Source organism: Choloepus didactylus, chromosome 14, assembly GCF_015220235.1.
Source record: "Choloepus didactylus isolate mChoDid1 chromosome 14, mChoDid1.pri, whole genome shotgun sequence".
Lineage (NCBI taxonomy): Eukaryota > Metazoa > Chordata > Mammalia > Pilosa > Megalonychidae > Choloepus > Choloepus didactylus.
Window position 1 is genome coordinate 15,083,608 of NC_051320.1, and position 21,219 is coordinate 15,104,826.

Sequence of the window (21,219 nt, forward strand, 5' to 3'; positions counted from 1 at the left end):
ATAGTTTTCATCTGGGTTGTTATTTTTATCAGCATTTCTTTGATGTAGCTTAGAACTACTAAGGGGCTATAATATGATCTGGTCCCTCCTACTTGTCCATTTCATGGATAAATTTGAGAGTAAGATTCTCTTTAATGTTTTCCTAGAGGCAAAAGATGAATTTCATCTGCGACTCATCACCCTTTTTTCTAAGTCTTTGTTCCATAATCATGGAGGGTCTCTTGGAATCTTCCTTTGAGAACTTGGCATTCACAATGCTTAACATTTCAGAAGGTTTCCCCAAAGCCCATCGCATATAGTAATTTGTGGTTTTCTCACCTGAGGCTGTGTACAGAAGTGAGCCACTTGCCTAGGGAGTAGGCACCTCGCCATCAGCATGACTACCATCTTGACGTAGTTCTAGTTCTCTGTGGCAGGCAGATTTTTCAGGGAGTTACATGTTACAGTGGTATTTATAAATTTAGGCAGTCTTGGAAATACATCTCTGAGGGTCAAGCGGCTTAATCTTTTTCCGTCATTCGCTTGTTTCTGAGTTCTTACAACAAGCTTCTCAAAGTTTTTGGCCTGCCATCTAAATATGGATATTTTTCATTATTTGAATATGCTTTTCCCCTGCTCTCATTTTGTAAGAGTGCAAAGCATTACTTAGATTGTGTGTGTATATGTGTTTTAAGCATGCCTTATTTGGGCAAGACTTCAGTTTTCTATGTTTTTGTGATCAGCCTTGCCACTACCCTTGAGTGACTTTAGATTCAAAGGCTATCTGATTTATCAAAGATGCAGCAGCAGTTGCGTCATTTTGCCAGAGGTAACCAAGGTGAAAACTTTGTAAACCACTGTTGACTCGAGGTCTCCTGCCAAAATTTCAAAAACCATGAGACAGCACTGGAAGGAATCCAAGTAGAGTTTTCAGCTTGGAAAACTGAGCTCTGGGGTTGTTTTGCAGGATTCATATGGCAGGCCCAATTTGATAAGGGTAAAAGAGTTTCGGTGAATAAAACAAACAGCTTCAGAAAACAACCCCTGGTGTTTTGTAAGTGAGCAGTCAAATAGAAGAGGCAATCTTAGGGTCCCTGAACGGGGCCAGGCCTCCAAAGAGCAGCTGCCTCCCACCTACCTGCAGGATCTTGGGATGATGTTCTCACTCCAACAAGAGTACTGCCACCTGCCACTGGAAATCCTCTAATAGAGTAGAGGTTTTCAATCTGCCATTAGAGGTTATGTTTTAAATAACTCCCCCAAAGATGTAGTATATCATTTTGGGGGGTAGGGTACCAAGTTATTTTATTTGAAGGAATCACACAATGAAAGAACTTGGTGGATGTTGATGAAACTTATAGCAAAGGTCAAGGTAAATCAACACACATGCACTGCCCTGTTGACCGCAGAAGTCCCCTGGGTGGCTCTGGGGAAGCCAGCCTAAAGCTCAGCTCTCGTCATCACTGTTTCCCAGGGTGTGACCATCAAAGAGATGCTCTGCCAAGCTGGATTCCAGGGCCCCCATCTTGTGCAAGTTGGTGACGTCATCTCCCAAGCCTTTGATGGACTTCACCTGCCCATTCAGGTAATGGGTCCCAGTGGAGTCACACAATGGAGGTCATTTTTGTCAGTGGCCAGTCAGGCAGTTCCAGTGGTGATAGATTCACTCTTTTTTCCAAGTGTGAAACTCCGTTGTGTTCAGCGCATTCTCCCAGTTGACCCATTCTGGTTTCTTGATATCCTGAAGGAAGAAGCGCCTACCTCCTTGGTTCTGCAGCTTCATAAGTTTCTCAGCATAGGTTTCATTCTTCTCATGAGATTGGTAAAGAAAGTATTTGGCAGTGTTCTTCAGTGCCTCATCATCATGGTCAAAGTAGGAAGATATGGACAGTAGACATAAGGGGTGTAGAGCTCCTGATGATCTGGTGATTGATGGCGGCCTCCAAGGCCTGGTTGCTGTTTTTGAGCCCCTGGATGGGGACATGGTTGTCATGGCAATGACTGAGGAGAGGCAGTGGCAGCATGGGGCTCTGGGTGGTCCCAGGCTGTGTGAGGAAGTGGCAGAGGGCTGGCTTGAGCAGCTGGCTGCCAGCCTCGGTTCAAGCACTTTTGAAGCAGGAAATTGAGGTAACTCTATGCAAGATGTCTGGTAGCTTCAAATTATTTTATATTCACACTTAGGTCTGTGTTGACTTAGAATCAGATCCTTCTGGGCTTCTCAAGTGATTGGACTAGACTCTGAACTCCTTGAGGGCAGACACCATGTCTTTTCATTGCTACAAAGCACTGGACAACCACTAACTCTTTGGGGCACTGTGAGATGAGGAGAAAGGGCCCTCAAAGACAAGCCTTTTTGGCCTTTTGCCTTGCCCTGTTTTCAAATGTCAGACTCAAATAATGTTGGGTTAGTCCAACAGTCCAGTATGTGTCATTCTGGTTGCATGGGTGTTATATGTACTTTGTAGTTAAAATACTGTCATCTGTTAGCTGCTAAGGAACCCTTTGCCTGCAGGTATCAATGAGGCTGAGATTTCTTCTTGTGATCCCTATATCCATGCAACCACCTGCACATGCCAATGAAGAATGGGGGGCAGGGGTGGGGGGAGTAAATGAAAGGTGAATTATGTATCCCAGAGAAACATGTTCTTAATCTTAATTCATTCCTGTGGGTGTGAACCCATTGTAAATAGAAACTTTTGGCAATGTTATTTTCAGTGAAGGTGTGGCCAACTGAATCAGGTAGGTCTTAAGCCTGTTACTGGAAGTCTCTTAAAGAAGGCCAAAGGGAGAAAGTCATAGGAAGGAGCTAGAAGCCAGAAGTCAACAGAACATAGATGAGAAAGGAGAAGACATCACCATGTGATGAGAAAGCCAAGGAAACCAAGGATTGCCCGCTAGCTGGAATGCTACCGATTCAGGAGGAAGCAAGCCTTCCAGCCTCTGAAACCGTGAGCTGATAGTTCTTGTTGTGTGACGCCAACCCATTGTTTGGCATTTGTCATAGCAACCAAGAAACTAAGACAGGAGGCCCTCAATATGTGTGGATATTTATGCTATCTTTCTTAACTCTTAGGGAGAGGAAAGGGGCAGGGGTGAGTAGGATGACCACAAAGTGACAAGGATCAGAATCAGGAATCAGACCAAGTCACAGGGTTACACTGTACTCAGAGGAGAGCAAAGTGTTGAATGGGTGGAGATGGGGAAAGCCCTCTTTCTTTTCCTGAGCAGATCAGCCCGTATCTCAAGGTCACACCCTTCTTAAATTGGAAAGCAAATGATCTGCTATTATTGGAATATGCCCCTTGGAGTTCTTGCCATTACAACCCCTCCCAAACAGCTGATCCAAGTATTTCTGAGAAGAGTGTTGGTAAAAAACAGTTTTCTCTATTTTGTTGTACTTTGGTGCCTTTTGTTGCTCCTCTCGGATTGGCTGCCAGGGCTGCTGCCCAGCTGGCTGCCCCTGAATTGGACTTTGTTTCAGATGCAGCATGGAAGCAGGCTGAGATCAGAGAAGCAAGAAACTCAGATACAATGGAGAACAAGATTTGTAATAGACTCTTAAGCATGTGTTGGCAGATGGGACTGGTGGAATTAAAAGAAGAAGAAATCCTTCCCTGGCAATGTCATATTCATCAGAAAAGACAGGGGCAGGCCAAATCCATGACTTAGACCAAAAAGAATAAAAATAAGAATAAAAAATAAAAGTAAAAAAGAACACCCAAATCATTCCATACCCCTCCCCATTCTACCCTATTTTTCATTGAGTTTTTGTCCCCATTTTTATGCTCATCCATCCATACACTGGATGAAGGGAGTGTGAGCCACAAGGTTTTCACAATCACACCGTCACACTGTGTAAGCTACATTGTTATACAGTAGTCTTCAAGAATCAAGGCTACTGGGTTACAGTTTGACAGTTCCAGGTATTTCCTTCTAGCTATTCCAATACACTAAAACCATCCTGCAAGGTGGGTCAGGCTGACCTTCTCCAGTGGTAGCCTTGTGGTCTCTGACATGATTTTCTGGTCACTGTAGCAGGGAAAAGAGAGCCTGAGGATCTTGAGGAAGGTTTTAAAGACCAGGCTAGGAATGGCTTCAGCACTTCTTGGTCAAGACCCTGTTGTTTGGTCCCAAACTAACTTCAAGCAGAGCCAGGACCTGTCCCCTCCCTATGTGCTGGGGAAAAGGATGATGGAATGGAATTTTGCCAACCCACAGCATTGCTCTGCAACAGTCCACTCTTTGCATCATCCCTTAACAATCCCCTTCTTCTCCTTACTCGTAGAATACACTCCCCCTCTTCTCAAGGCCAGATGAACTGAATTGCTATCCGTCCGTACTTGGCTGAAGTCTGAGGTCTTTAGCAATAGACTGTCAAGTCCAGGGTGCCTCTTCTTGATCTAGAAATCTATGAACTAAAAGACAGTATTTACTTCCCCCTCCCTCACTCTACCAGTAAACCAGGGTGGGGTGAAGATGCATACATGAAATAAAATGCCCCCATTGAGAAGAGGGGAAGGGGTCACTGCTCCACAGTCATCCTGAAATCTCCTGCTAAGATACAGTGAGGCCCTCTGTTGTGAGATTGAGTTCCTTAATTAGTTCTACCCCTTTATGGTGGGGGTGAGGGAGTTCTTTGATTAGTCCTAGATCATGCTAGTGAGTAAGGGGATGTGTTGGCCATTGTTCTGTGCCCACCATGGCTGAAAGGGGCATTGGGAAACATGCCCTTCTGGTGGCTTTGTAGCTGTTTCAGCTGGCTTCTTGTTCACAGAAGGCTGGACCCAATTTGAATTCTTGAACATTCAGGTTTCTTTGGATCAGAGCCTTAAAATGGGAGAAAAGTACTGTTCACTGAGCCTGTGTGTGATGACATTGGTATTTTAGGTCCCCAAAAGAAATATGAAATTCATGGGGATGAGAATTGAGGTTCCTCTGTTTTTGCCCCTGCACAGAACAACAGGCCCCTGCCAGAATAGAAGCTACCGCTTTGCTCTGCATCCCACCCCAGGGAGCCACAGGTAAGCCTCCTGCTCTCCTCCCAACCATTGCCCTGTTCACTTAGAATGTTGATACGATAGCACCCCATCCTCTGCAACTTTCTTCTTGCTTCTTCTGGATTTTCCTGTTCTTTCCCACGTTCTCAAATGTGTCTTTATGTACCATTAGCACATTTTTCCCCATCTTCAAAGGTCAGTGTAATGGAAGAGCTTTGAGGTAAAGTTAAAAGTAACCCTTCTTGCCCTTGTTTTCCTTAAGTGTCAAATAAGGGAAGTGGTTCCCCCTATAACTCTAGAGTCCATGGTTCTTAACCACCAAAGGATCTGTACATCCCCTTCAGAATCTTCACGTTCCATCTCCACTCTCTTTTATCTACTTTCAAGATAAATTAAAACTGTTTCTTAGAAAACTTAAAATAGTTACATCTCAATAGTGATTAGTTTTTTCTTCCTCTTTTCTTTTGCCTTACAAAATTACTAAAAACAGAATGACCTATTTGATGGTATGGATTAAATTGACCTCTGTTTATTGCTCTGGGAAGTTAAGTCTGTGTCACAAAGTTTCTTCGATAAAATTATGTTCTGACTTCAAAATACTCTATTCACAAGTAAATCTTTGGAATACACTACTTAATAAATTAAGAACTGTCTATTTATGGAGTTGAATTGAAAGGAGTCACATATACTGATGCAATTTCTTTGATAATAAGCTTAAATTATGATGAAACAAGGAGCTTGGCCTATTATAAGAAGAACAGAAATCTAAGAGACCTTAGAAAACCATCCTCCAGCCCTAGAAATCCATGCAGTAAAAGGCGGTTCATCGTGTCACAGGCAAAAGCCTAATTATAACCAGGAAGAGTCCTAGACCTTCAACAGGATGTACGTCTCCAAAACTTCTTTAATAACAAAATAGAGATTAAATAGAGGATATTGAGTAAATTAATGACTATGGGCTCAGCTTCCCACCTCGTTCCAGGGCTGACCAGGCCCATATCTCCTTGTCTCTCTGAGATGGGTCAACAACCTGCTCTGCGGTGGCTACACACAGCCTGAGGCCCTCCCCGGCTCCACTACGTTCTAGCAAATAGTAAACCCGCCTTATCACGCAATGTGGACCTGAGCACAGGCCAGCTGTGTTCTCGAATCTGTGCATAACTGTGTCCCAATATTTTAACAGAGCGGGGGATCAATAGAGAGAAGCCAAAAGTTCTGGTGGTAGAGCAACCGAATAAAACATCTGCAACCTGTGGGAGCCAGGAATGAGAAGAACAGAGACCCCAGAGTGCAAAATGCCTCCGTACAACACTTTTGCTATTATCCCGTCACCATCATCAAATGTTTGAGCCCCTACTATGTGTAAAACACTGATTAGGAGCTTTGGTGGGCTATACCGTTGAGTAAAATAAAATTGCTCTCCTCGGGGAGCTGGCATTCTCTGGAATTGCTCCAAAAACATGATGAAGTAAAGGTACTTGTAGCCAAGTTTCAGAGAAACTGCTGACTCTGCTTGGTTGCTTTGTTTCCATGGCCAAACCACTTCTGGGGACACCTGTCCACGCTGGCAGGTATGTCCCTAGGGGGCCTGTGGAATACACACCTTGTTACCTGGAGCATTGAATACACCAGGGGATATTTTTGCTACGCTCACCTGTCCAGATTCTCACCTACACACTTAAGAAAAATTGAGAGGAAAAATATTTTCCCTTACATTTCCCCCTGCAAGTATATATTTTATATGTTTTAAAACAACAAATCCTGTTTCCTAGAGAATCTAAGTGAATTCCATATTTTTTCTTGCCAGAAAAGAAAAAAGGTTACATTTAGGTGGAGCATTGGTTATGGTGGGGAAGAAAATAATCAACTCCCATTCATCTCCCTTCTGGTTCCCTCCTTCTTACTTCTCCAAAGGTTCAGAGGAACCAAGGTGATAAAACCCCAAATTGGAACCTTGAAAGAAAAGTAAATTATAAATGTAAACCATAACTGAAATCACTTTTTAAGTCATCTTAGTAAAAGCGAACATGGCAAAATGTTAACAATTAGTCAATCTAGAAGAAAATGAAGGATATTCATTGAATTCTTTTACCATTCCTCTAGGTTTGAAATTTCGCAAAAGAGCAAGTATAGGAGGGTTTGCTTTACCCCTTATAATCCCTCCCTTCTCTCATAAACTCTTTCTCACCAGCTCTTATAATTCTTAAAACTGCCATTCTTTTAATGACATGATAGAGTGCTCTAGAAGTGTTGTGTTGAATGTAACATGATAGATTGCTCTAGAGGGATTGTATTGAATCTAACATGGTAGATTACTCTAGAAGTGTCAACTGTTGAATCTATATTTGAGTTAACTTTGCAGCAGATTGCTGAATAACTTTTGATGAGAAATGGTTCTTTAGCAGATGGAGTTGAGGCCACCAGAGATTGTTGGTGTACACGTTTTTTAACAAAAGTGGGAAGGGCTGTTGCATAAACATAGTAATGTTAGAATTCATGAATATGTTCTATTTTTCAAAATTTTTTCCACACATAACTATATAGATAAAGAAGATAACCTTAGAGACTAAGAAACCTATTCCTCTGTATTGGAGGGTGAGGTCTTTAATATTATATGTACACTGATTAACTCAGGGGATGAAGCACTCCATGTGCAACAAGGAGGGTGCTAGACCCGGGCCTGCCCTAGAACTTGCTGTGCAACCTTTTTAGCATAAATCCTTTCCCTTCACTAAATGTCCATTTCCAACTGACAGGAGAGCTTAGACTAGATGATTTGGAACAATCTGTGAGGCTCTGCTGTCTTGGCATCACTTTCTAGGTCTGAGCTTCTAAGCTAGTGTCAACCCAGGTGGGATGGAGGGGGCTGGTATTAAACTCCATTCCCTTATCTATTAATGAGACCAAACCTGAGCCTTAATCCCAACCACTTCAAAATCTATTACACTGATCCCAGGAAGAACCAGATGAGATTGTACAATTAACAACTTCAAAGTATTGGCAAATTGGAGAAGCACCTTCCTGTGTGAAGGAGAGTTTAATATTGCAATATGGTAATATTGTATTGGAATTTACGGCAGCTCCTCACAAGTTCAGAGTTTGAGTCATTGCAAGTGAGTGTCCACAGGCTCCTTTCTTGCCATCCTGGACCAGCTGGGCATGGCAGCTGGCCACACTCTGGCCTGGTGTGGCTCCCAGACAGCGGGAACTTCAGAACAGATATGGCATTATGGGTTTTGTTTACTGTGGCCACTTTTCAGTGATCTGAGTTGACACAATCTGTTTCTTGGACTTGCTGCAGAGCTGGCTCTAAAGTTGGAACAACCTGGATCCAGTATGCCCAGCTCTGTCGCTGTCAACATTGTGACCTTGGGCTGTGGCTTGACCTTTCTGGAGCTCCCTCTTTCTCCTCTGTGATATTATAGAACCTTAAATGACTCTTGTGGGGATTAAAGGAGATAATCCTGGTGAAGGGTTGAGTCTAGAGCTGGCCCACAGTATCCATGAATAAATTTAACCATTAATATCTCTTCTAAGCCTATTTGATCTTACAACAGGTTATTATATATACATATATATTTTTTCAGATAAAGCTTTCTTTCCTAAATAGAATGGGTTAGCCTTAAATAAGGCTCTACTGAGCCCTCTACCACAGGACTTGCCCTTGGCAAGACTGTTGCTGCAAAGGAGAGGCTAGGCCTCTCTATAATTGTGCCTAAGAGCCTCCTCCTGAATTCCTCTTTGTTGCTCAGATGTGGCCCTCTCTCTCTAGCTAAGCCAACTTGGCAGGTGAAATCACTGCCCTCGCTGCTACATGGGATCTGACGCCCAGGGGAGTGAATCCCCCTGGCAATGTGGAATATGACTCCTGGGGAGAAATCTAGACCCAGCATCGTGGGATGGAGAATATCTTCTTGACCAAAAGGGGGATGTGAAAGAAAACAAAATAAGCTTCAGTGGCAGAGAGATTCCAAAAGAGCCAAGAGGTCACTCTGGTGGGCACTCTTATGCACAATATAGACAACCCTTTTTAAGTTGTAATGAATTGAAATAGCTAGCAGTAAATACCTTAAACTATCAAACTGCAACCCAGAACCCATGAATCTTGAAGACAATTGTATAAAAATGTACCTTATGAGGGATGACAATGGGATTGGGAAAGCCATATGGACCACACTCCCCGTTGTCCAGTTTATGGATGGATGAATAGAAAAATGGAGGCGGCAGGGGGGAGGCACCCAGTGTTCTTTTTTACTTTAATTGTTCTTTTTCACTTTAATTTTTATTCTTATTATTTTTGTGTGTTTGGTAATGAAAACGTCAAAAATTAATTTTGGTGATGAACATACAGCTATATAATCGTACTGTAAACAACTGAATGTATGCTTTGTATGACTGCATGGTATGTGAATATATCTCAACAAAAATGAATTAAATAAATAAATAAGGCTCTAAGTTAAGGTTGTTTACAATAAATTTATACCTGGCTTTTCAAATGCCTTTCCCTCATATACTTTTTACAAAATAAACATGAAAAAATCGTTCATATATTAGTGCATTTTTTAAAAGTTAATGAAACTATGATGAATAGTCTTTGGGATTGCTATACAGCAGGTGTCAGCAAGCACCTCCTGTAGAGGACCAGATGGTAAATATTTTAGGCTTTGTGGCCACATGGTCCCTGTTAGCTATTCAAACTGGTTGCATCTGAACACCAGTCATAGACAATAAGTAAACCAATGGGTGTGGCCGGGTCCCAATACACCTTTATTGATGGACATGGAATTTGAATCTCATGTAATTTCCACATGTCATGAAATGTTATGTGTTTCATCTTAAAATGTTAAAATGATTCTTAGTTTTCAGGCTGTACAAAAACAGATGGTGAGCCAGATTTGGCCTATGGGCTAACATTTGCCAACTTCTGCTACATAAGAATAAAGATATGGAAACATGTATGGATGCATTCAGCAACTTATAAAATGTATGAGAAAACCACATTAGAAATTTAGTTTTAACAATTTTCTATAAAACAGAATTTTGTTACTCTTAAATCACCTCTAAATGAGTTTAATTATTTTTATATGAAAATAACCTTAAAAGCCAATTCCGTGGTCATATTAAATAGCAAGATTGGAATTTTTAAATGAATTTATGTAGTATGGTGGAGATTTTTGAGTGAAAGATTATTTTGCTTTTTCCAAGAGATGAATCCTGTGCAAACTTGTAGCTTATCAGGAGGTGAATATTTTAAACACTCTGAATATTTAAAAATTTAAAACAGACACATTCATATTTTTATTTCTGAAAGGTAAATCATTTCAAAATGATCTTATGTTACAATATTTTCTTAATATTTTTAGTATAAGGTAAAAGGCAAATATAATTTACATATAAATACATATATTAATAAAAAGGTCATAGCTGATAACTCCAATATTTAAAATATGTTACTGAAGCTCTGTTGCACAGTAAACACTGTCATATAGCCTTAAATCATTCTTTCTTCCATTACAAGTCATTGAAAGATAAAAAGTGTTTAAATAAAATACAGTGCCAAGCTGTATTTAATTAACTCTTTGCATGTTTCATAACCAGTGCTTTCAACTGATCATTTTCATCCAGTTGATAGTCTCAAAACCTGCTACGTGAAAGCTACATTCTTTTCTTCGATGCACATTTAGTAATAGCAGAAAACTGCCTTTCTAATCCCTGGGGAAAATCTTCTCATTAACATGGAATCAAATCAGAGTATAGATAAAATAGTTGGACTGTCATAATTTCCAATGACAGCAAATTAAAACATAAAGGGAAAATATATTAAAACTGTCTTTAATATTTTCAGAATTTAAAGATCATCATCTTAAAAGTCATGAATACTGGATATAGAGAAATCTGAAAAACATTTCCTTCTTAAAAGACATAATATAATGCTTTAAAGTATACTTTAGAATGTTATGTTCACACTTGAAAAGCCCCTTTATATAGTAAAAATTATAGTGCAGTTTCACTAAAACGTGAATTTGTACCTTTCTCATAATTTTTGGATGGTTTATATAAAAATAAAAGTTTCCTTAGGAAAAAAAAAAAAACAAGCCATTCTGCCAATTACATTCTGCCAATTACAACATCTTCATTCTGAAAAAAAAATAAAAAGACATTTTGTTCCCCTGAAAATAATGAAGTTTTAGCCCAGGCTATATAAACAGTCATTCACTTATTCAAATGAAAGCAGATTATTGTGCTTCTGGAAACTAATTCTTTTCAATAGAACAGTCAGAGATCACATCTGGAGACTGTCACCAAAATGTTAAGACACACAAGCGAGCTTCAGCGAAGAGAACTGTGTCTGCTGTGTCAGTTCCACTGCCACTAAATGTGTTAGTCCAAAGGGACAAAGGGATGGAGTTCTATGGTCATGTAGCATCAGCTGGTGTCCTTTCTTTCCAACCATATATTCACAGATCTTTTACTTTATATTTAAACTCAACATCATTCAATGGTGGCAAAATGCCCAAGCCTGCCCGGGACTGGTCCAAGGTGGGGCATTTAACGTGACTGTCTACAAGCTGCAGTTCAAAATAGGAAAGCATCAGAATCAGAAATTGCTTGATTTCATGGACAGCAAATAGTCTTCCAGGACATATCGTAGCTCCTGATCCAAAGGGCATGTAGTAATATTTTAACTTGAGTCCGTTACTGTAGAAGGTGGTCTTCGTCTTCCCATTTTCATCAAGATACCGATCATACTTAAAGGTCTGCAGTAGAAATACAAAGAAAACAAATCGGTCAACTATTTTTAAGGGAGTGTATCTCTTTGTTGAATAATTTTCTTTCTTAATCCAATCCATTAGTAACTTAATATATTCCCCACATTTGAATCAGAAAGTAATAAGGAATAGGAGCCTAATGAGAACTGATGGAACAGAAAAGTTTTCTGATCCTTCTTCTCCTGCTCGGGAGACTAGTTCCCTGGTTAGGCAGAACGAGGAAGAAAGGTTCAGACTGGAAACTAGAAGAGTCAGTACATTAATCTTCAAGTTGGAGCAGATGCTTTTGAATGTAAAAGAAAGTTGGCAGCTCTGTTATCATGACTGCAAATATCATCTAGTGGACACTTTGTGATAACAAATATCAGGAATAAAAATTTTAAGTTCAGGCTGGCCATCACCCAGATTTTCCAAAATACATGAACATTTGACATAAGGGGACAAACCCGATGGCTACAAGGATCAAATCAATTCTACAATGGTAAATTTCCTCTTTATCTGCATCAGGGTGGACAACCCATGGAGAATAAACTTTGATGTGATCCACTTACCAAAGGATCTGGGTAGATTTCCGGATCTAAGTGCATTAACTGAGGATAAAGAGCTATGAAGTCATCTTTGCGGATGTTATAGGAACCATCCTCAAGGTGCAAAGTGAAATCCTCCTTAGCAGTTCGGATGTTCAGGGAAGCACTGGAAAGCCTCAAAGACTCCTTGATGATGCTGTCTACATTTCAAAAGAAAGGAAGGAGGGAGGGAAGGAGGAACAAATCAAGAATGTAAAGGTTTCATAATACAGAGTCTGAAGTACTTCTAGCCACCTCTAACACAAAGAAGAACAGGCTATGAGGTGACCAGCTCAAATTTCCCAAACTTTTTTCAGTTATCATTATACTGTTATCAATTAATTATTTAGTTGTGTCCTAATGCATTTTTTAATCTCATAAACTGAGTTAATATTCTTTCAATAAAGATATAATATTTTTGGTCATCAACGACATCTAGACTTCCTAATTGCATGGAAAAGTAATCTTATTTCTGCATGATACTAAACATGTAAAAAAATTGAAAAAATCAGTAAATCACTTGTTAGGTGAATTATTCAAAGTTTATCACTTTTGAGATTAAATATACTGATAGCACATTTACATAGAAGTGTTTTTCCAGGTGTTTAATGTAGCGTCAATTCAATGTTTACAAGAATGTTTTTTAATCAATACATCATCTGAGGCTCTACTTGATGCCCTTCTGCCTGAGTAAAGACATAAAAGGACAAAAAGAACCACTCCGTGAATAGTTAAATACTCTGACCTAATGAGAAGGTCCAGCCTGACCTTCCAGCCTCTATCTTTTTAACTGTCATGTTTTAGGTGCTCATCATGGGATTGTTTATAAAATTACCGAATGTTACCACTTCATTTTGCAAAGGAGAAAAGTAAGGTCCCTAGAAGGAAAGTGACCTGTCCAAGGTCTGCCACGTTTGGGGCAGAGCTCAAACACAGAACCTCAGCTTCCTGCTTCCTAAAGGTTCCGCTAAGACCCACTGCCCCTGAAAACATACAGTGGTTTCATTCCTTCAGAGAAAAATAACAAAAACAAAATGAAACCTCTTTTTTTACTATAAAATTACAACACTTTTGTGTTTGTACAACACAAAGAAAAGCAAAAAGAAGAAAAAAAAAGTGCAGATTAGTGTTTGACAGTGTAGGACTCAGGGTCCCAACTAAAGGCTGTAATTGGTTCCGCCATTTGATTTTAGGCAGTACTTTCCTCACTTGTAATATAGAAATAATAATAGCCCCTGGTCATAGGACTGCTGGGATCATTAACTGAGACAGTGCATATGAAATACTAGAACTTCGTAAGTGCTTAGTCCGTATTGACTGTTACTATTATTAGTATATATATATAGTAAGTGAAGTATAAACATGGCAAGCCCACCTAGCACTGGCATGTCGTTCAGTTGCATTTGATTCAGACAAACAGGATTGCCTTCAAAGCTGACTTTTTGATTAGCATTTGCTAATGTTTTCTTCACTTCTTCAGTAGCCGCTTTCATTGCTTCAGGACTCCTATTAAAAGTTAAGAGAAAAGAAAAGATGTAACAGAAAATAATTTTTTCCTATACCCAAAGATCTGCAAACAAATAGGCATTTCCCCCCTTTTTTTTCACTAGGCTGTCAAAATACCAAAGAAGGTGGGAAAGGAGCATTGTGCTATCCTTTTAACTCTGTTCTTTAATTGTATTCCTGTCTTTGGGTACTGGCAAGAATGTTGCTTTAAAAGAGCCTTGCTAAATAAAAGTAAAATTGTGTTCAGACTTTTATAGATGAATGATTCTAATAAGGATTAAATGGACAAATTAGACAAATACATAGTAATTGAGAAGGAAAATCACATCAAAGATAACAATTATAAATATGTGGCTATATTCCAAATGGCAATTTAAATTTACTTTTCAAATCCAGACAGTGATTACAGGTAGAAAAACAGCTTTTCCACTTATATTATAATGTATTATTATATAACTTTGAACAGTGAAATGAAGCCTACTTCATTTTAGTGCATTCAAATTTACTGGAGCATCAAAGTGCCGTGATAAGGAATCCGTATTACATAATTACAGTAAATTGACTCTCAGAAATGTTTGGCTGAGAAGTATTTGTGATATGACCATAAAATATGGCTTCTGTTACCTATATGATACTAAATTGATGATGTAACCTTACTGTAAATATGTGAATTTATTCTGGCCAGAGCTATCTCAAGTAAGAAGGCATTTAACATTTGAGACTAATGAGTAATGGGTTTTTATATCTGAAATTAGTTTTTAAAGTATTTTTTAATATTAAAGATAAGAAATTACTGTCATCCATGAACATTTGGCATTCCCAAGGCTGTGGAATAGTAATTCTGTGTCTACACGATACTAAAATGGAACAAATCAATAAACCATTTGAAAGTCGATTTCCAGTAAGATTAACACTTTAGATAGAAAGCGTACAGTGGAAAATATGTTACATACGGCTTTAATAGGAAAAATCTAGCTAAATCTCTTATCAATAATAATAGTTTTTGTTGACCCATAACTATTGTAGTTGATTAAAGAAACAGTAAGACAACAATTACTGGTAGCATGGGAAAAAAATCAGTAGTCAATGCACAATGTATAAGGCGTAGATGCTGCACTTAACGCTGTCCACGAGTAAGTAATCACTTACTTTAATAGGATTTTGAAAAACACATTCATGTGGACCAGTTTGAAGTTAAAAGCAAGTGATCTGGAACCAAGCCACCTGAATTCACCCCAGTTGCCAGCACATACGGTCTGTGTGACTTCCAGCACATTCCTTTCCCTCTGTTTCTGCTTCTACACAATGGGCTTACTGGTCCAACCTGTTTGTGGTGTTGTGGGGATTGAAATTCAATGCATGTTAAGCGCTTACAAGCGTAAATGTTACATTCTTGGTTGATGGCATGAGAACGTACCACATCTTTTTTAGTTAAAAGGGCTGAATTCCTACTACTTTCTGCCAAAATAAACACATGAATACACGAGTTACCTAATCGTTTGAAATAAGCTCCAGAAAGTCGCTGGAATGGTGTTTGCTTGAGAGGCCCAGAGGACGGCGAGATGCGTCTTGGCCTTCTCGGCGTCGTCGAAGGTGGAGAGCGTGTCGTTGAGCAGCATGCGCAGGCTCACCAGTTCCGAGACGCGCTCCCGCTGCCGGAGGTTCTTGTGCAGCAGGCCGTCCGCCAGCTTCTCCCGGGCGCGGTGGGCAGTCTTGAACACGCGAATGGGGAGGCCTGCCACCAAGGCCGGAAAGACTTTGTCAAATTGCTTGAAGTCGTCAAGGCTATTTCGAATACGTGCTCTTTGTGCATCTTGCCTCGTAAGCTCTTTGCCAAAGAGGGTTAAATACCCAGCTTCGAACATCACTCGGTAGCAGAAGGAATACATCCCTTCCGTCGTCCAGGCAGCGATCTTTGATTTAGAAGGGGGAAAGGGGCTCATGACAAGTTGGAGGTTTTCCATCATGGCTTCCGTAAGGGAATCCAAGGCGTCGCCCTGCAGAGTTTTGCTGAAAGTTTTGTTGACGTTTTCAGTGGTATTTCCATCACTTGGGTCAATGCTTCGATGCCCAAATACCTGCCAGCAAGTAAAACATGAGTGAAAAAACAAGTCAAACTTGACCCAATGCCAGTAAATGGCTGGGAAACAGATTAAATACTCTCATAATTCTCTGTTTTAAAAAAAAGGGAAATTGGTGATGTCGTAAGAAATTTCATGGTACGTACAAATAAATGACCAAATCATCCCCATCCTTCAAGGCCTGGTTTAAATCCCAGCTCTTCAGTGAAACTTCCCTGGAACCCTCTTGGCCTCTATTTCTTATTTCTTATGCTGTGCAAGCAATTACTTGTGCACAAATTTGGTACTAATTGATAATATTTTGTATTATTAGTTCTCTTTTATATTCTTTATAGATGTATTATAACCAAACATTAAGCTAGTAAGTGTCAGAGACCATGGCTAATATTTCTTTGCAGAGGCTCAGAAATATTGATGGATTGTTTTCTCTATAGCAGAGACTCTTAGATTACATCTAAATGATGCTTAAATATCCGGTCAATTCTTTAATAAAATTAAATGATTTTGTAGCAAAATGATTGCTGAATGCCTAAAGTTTCTATCATACCCACTCAGTTTTGTTTCCTTATTGATATGTGTATCTATCTTACTCATACAGCACTATCTGCTCAATAAAACATTTAATTTTTATTTCACCCTCTGTAGCTCATTAAGAAATGACAAATCTATACCTATTTTGACTTTTAAAATAATTAGTATCAAGTGGTTATGTCTAATTAGGTTTATTCTATTTGTAAGAATCTCTGGATAAGAGCAACTTTCTTGACCATCTCTATCTTTAAATCTAAGTGTATCAACATTACTAAATACATTGACATATAAAAAGGCAGGAAACAACCAGCTAGAATTCTGTATAAATGCAAAACTGGTTACCTTTGCAGAAGTACTAAAGTGAAATTTTTTCCAATCAAAGAATTTTCCATGGCACAACACCTTACGATATGACAAAGGATTTGTGATGAAATGGACATATTTTCCCATTAGTTTGCAAGTGAAAACATGACCATGTTTCCTTTGATTTGCTCTGAGGAACTCAAGGGGATTGGCACCAAATTGCAGAGCACAGCCTAGGTATGGAATCAACCCATTTTCCAGAGGTGGTTCACCTACTTGCCTGTAAGACACAAATACATGATAGGTATGGAAATTACACACTGGGTTTTTTATTTACACCAGAATTTACAAAATTTTTACCGCTGACTTCAAACTTCAAAACTTCATAGTTTGCTAGGAGCTTCTTTTGTTGATGGGGCTCTGCTTTTTTCTTAAAATACTGAATTATATTGACATAGTCACATGATGTGCTGGTGAACATAATTTACTAAATCCATCCATCCATCCAGCCAGCCAGCCAGCCAGCCAGCCATGCATGCATTCAACAAACACTTATTAAATTCTTACTCTGTGCTAGTCACTTTTCCCAATGATGGGGATAGAAGGATCAACAAAATTAACAAGATTCTTGCTCTCAGTGTAGATATGAAACTACATTCTAGTGTTTATGTTTTTTCAAAGCATCATTTGCCTAAATATCTCAAAATGATTCACTTGATTATTTTCTTTAAAGATATAGAATACCAAATAGCAGAGAGGAATGCAGAATTGAGGTTCTCCAAGTCCCCAAGTCTTCATTATTTAAGGATATGATTATTCTGTAATGATAGTTGGAGAAAAGGAGAATCTCATGTGAGTAATTAGGTTATTGTAAAACAAGGGGAAGATAAGATAAATATTGACAGGATCATCAATTGTAATCCAAAGCTCTTTCAGGCTATTTTTTGTGTTTTTATTAGAAAGTAGGAAATTATTTATTTCCCAAGAGATAGAATAAAGCAGCATAAAGTATTTTCATTTTCTTAGCTTGAAAATAAGTAGCCTAATTAACACTAGAAACTATGAAACCTGAATTAAAGTATCTGACAGGATAAAGAAGCTTGCAAAAGGTGGATAACATAGCAACTTACATAGCTGAAAAGATGCTGGGGATTATTCCTTTTTGTTGTTGTTGTTGAGATTGACGTAACAGGATACACACATACAATACTTTATACAATACTTTAAGGCCATCAGAAGTTAAATAAACTATGGCTTGGACTCTATTTGTATGTCTTATGTTCACGAACCAATTATAAATAAATGGCACATAAAACTTAAAGTGATGTCCCATACAATTAGAGAAGTGTCCCACACCACACTGGTTGTTTAACATTAATGGGAAAAGAGCAATAGAATGATCGATGAAGGCTGTTTGCTCAAGTCCAGGCTTAGGCTGAGTCTATCCAAAGAACAAGAAGTAGCTGAGACAAAAAGAACATTTAATTAGGCAGGGCGTATATTTTATCCACATTCTAGAAAGAAACCCTTTCCAGATTCTCATCTGCCACTTGTATCCTTAGTAATGTGGGATTCCTCTTTGTAGACACATATGAACACACCCACAGATCTTATAAAATCTGTCAGTTATGTTTAACAAGTTTATACATTTATATATTACTACTGGTATATGTCAGTACTAAAAAGAGAAACACTGATTAAATTTTGTTAAACAATAAAAAAAGATATCACTTTTAAAATATGAAGAAGAAAATGCTAATGTGTCTAAGTACAGAAAAGTAAACTTGTGTAATCATGAAGGCAAAGAACATCATATGAATGAACTAAAATGCGATTTAAGGCTAAAATGTTCCTTACCTTCTCCTTATTCCAAGAATAAGCCATAAACAACAACACACTACTACAACAATCGCCCAGATCAAAGATATTGTCATCATTTTGCAAAACCTCTAAGAAGGAGCATCTATAATTAGAAAGGTGAGGATGGCACTCAACAGAGAAGCCAGCTGGAGGTTTTATATGCAGTAGGACCCTGATACATTAACTTGAACTTGAGTCACCAAACAAAAAATTAACCATTTGTTCATTCTATTAGGGGAAAAAAAATTGGTATTCACTGGCCTTGAACTAAGTCCACAGGTATCAGAAGAGGTTCCAAAACAATCAAGACCTGCAATACTTGATAAAGTGAAGGTCTCTCAAGTTGACTTAACATTTGCATCTGGGGACAACAGTGCGTATTATGTTTCATGAGACTATAAAAAGAACAAATAAACCTGTTCAAGAATGAATATATATAACAGATATGTAAAATATATTCTAAAGAAAAATAGGCATAAATTATTTATCAAGCTCATGATCTGATCTTGTTACCTTTCGAAGAAGAAATCAATTCAAATGATTTACCAGAAAGATAATGGTGGTCAAGTTCAAAGGAAAGAAAACTGGGTGAAATGCTTCTGCTGCTTCATGTTTGAGTTTTTTTTACAAATCATAGATACTTTACACATTACTTACCTAATACCCTCAAGGACAAAAGTATTCCACATAAATGCATCTTCCAGAAAACAAAAGCCTGTTTTAGGCATCAAAAATTTGTATGAACCATTTTTTCTAATTGAAAATATGTTGTACTTTTTAATTACGAATGTAATACATTTTATTTCAAATAGTTTAGGACAAAATGGAACATATCTTGGTAGAAAGGGAAAGTTAATTCAAATTTACCTTTTGTCTCCCCTCTTACAGGTGTCACTGTCAACTGTTTGGTGTATATCCTACAAAACTTTCTTTCTATGCACACATAAATAAGAATTGAGCACTTATGAGTGAAGAACTCTTCATGTTAATTTTTGGTTATAGACATTAACAAGATAGATGGATTCCCGACTCTAACAGAGACCTCTGTTCCAGTGAAGAGACAGACAATAAACAAGTAAGCAAATACATTAATAAAAGTGTCATGAATAAAATAAAGCAGGCTGATGGAGAGCTATTGGGGAATGTGGGGCAACTGTAGACATGGTGATCTGGGAAGGCCCCTTTGAGGAGGTGATATTTGGGATCTCAGTGACAAGAAGGGATTAGCCATGTGAATGTCAGAAAGAAGAGCATTCCAGGAAGAGGGAACAGAAGCTGCAAAGGTTCTGAGTCAAGGACAAACTTGGCAAGTCTGAGACCAGAAAGAAGACAGGATAGATTGCATTGGAGCATGGCAAATGAGGGGGAAATTGACTCAGATATTAAGACAAAGAAGTGGGCATGAGCCAAATCGTATGGGGGATTGTAGCCCGGTTAAAGAGTATCAGTTTTTTTCTAAGTTTAAAGCCATCAAAGTTTTGAAGTAGAGACATGATAAGGTCTGATTTTTTTATTTTAAAAGGTCACTTTGACTTCTGTGTGGAGAAAAGAATGCAGGCGTCAGGAAAGTGTGAGAAGAGGGACACTAGGAAGAGGGGATGCAGCTGCCTTGGACTGGTAACCATGGAGATGGAGAAATGTGGTGGATTCAGAGTGTATTTTGAAAAATGGAGCTGAAAGATTTACCGATAGGCTGGAGTGGAGGGAGGTGAGAGAAGGAGGGATTATGGTAGGTTGAACTACGTACTCCCAAAACACACGTTCTTTATCTGCATTTCTGTGTGTATGAACCCATTATAAATGGGATCTCTCGAAGACGTTATTTCAATTAAGATGATGCCCAACTGAATGAGGGTGGGCTTTATGTAGATTACTGGAGGCCTTTATAATCAGAAGTTCAGACATAGATAAAGCCACAGGGAGGCCCCAAGAGGCGGAAGTCAGAAGCCAGAAGTCAACGAACACAGAAGAGAAAGGAGAGGACATCATCATGTGATGGGAAAGCTGAGGAACCCAAGGATTCCTGGCCAACCAGAGTGCTACCAGTTGTGGGGGGAAGCGAGCCTTCTAGCTGCGGAAACCACGAGCCAATATGTTCCTGTTGTTAAAGCAACCCTTGTGTGGTATTTGTCATAGCAGCTCAGGCAAAACTAAGGGTGGAATCAAGGATGTCTCCTGGATTTTTTTTCCTGGAATAAAGAGTGATATTATTTGCTGAGACAGGGAATATTGGGAATGGGGAGAGACAGGTTTTGGAGGGAAACAATTCAGAATACTATTTTGGACATTTGAAGAAGATTCAGAGAACTGTTAGGCAGCCAGGGTAGATATCAAATTGACAATTGAAGATAAGGGTCTGAAACTAAGGAGAAAGGCCAGAATTGGAGACACAAATCTCAAGTCATCAACATTTGGATGGTATTTAAAACCAAGAGACTCTGTGAGATCGTCCAGGGAGAGAGTAATCTAGAGAAAAGGATGAAGTCCAAGACCAGACTAGAGGGTGTTCTATATAGAGAGATCAGTTGGGGTAGAAAGAGGAGAGGAGAGAAGTAAGGAAGAACCAGGAAGAAAACCAAGAGCTTATGAGGCCACAGAAAAGAAAACAAGAGTAGAATGTGTTTGA

The 21,219-nt window shown here is 39.0% G+C and overlaps 1 protein-coding gene and 1 long non-coding RNA gene across 2 annotated transcripts; one reads left to right on the top strand and one right to left on the bottom strand.

The window, feature by feature from the left end:
• The first annotated feature begins 1,458 nt into the window (after positions 1-1,458).
• On the top strand, positions 1,459-19,640 carry LOC119509168. The gene is made up of 3 exons (XR_005211644.1): positions 1,459-1,564; positions 4,935-5,000; positions 19,482-19,640. It is a non-coding gene; the product is annotated as an uncharacterized LOC119509168 (long non-coding RNA).
• On the bottom strand, positions 11,099-18,708 carry LOC119509167 (cytochrome P450 7A1). Its single transcript, XM_037803047.1, has 6 exons — positions 18,591-18,708; positions 16,773-17,013; positions 15,310-15,896; positions 13,688-13,818; positions 12,298-12,473; positions 11,099-11,734 (listed from the first exon to the last, which is right to left on the bottom strand). The coding sequence occupies exons 1-6, from the start codon at positions 18,668-18,670 to the stop codon at positions 11,435-11,437; spliced, it is 1,515 nt and encodes a 504-aa protein (XP_037658975.1). The 5' UTR covers positions 18,671-18,708; the 3' UTR covers positions 11,099-11,434.
• Positions 19,641-21,219: the final 1,579 nt, after the last annotated feature.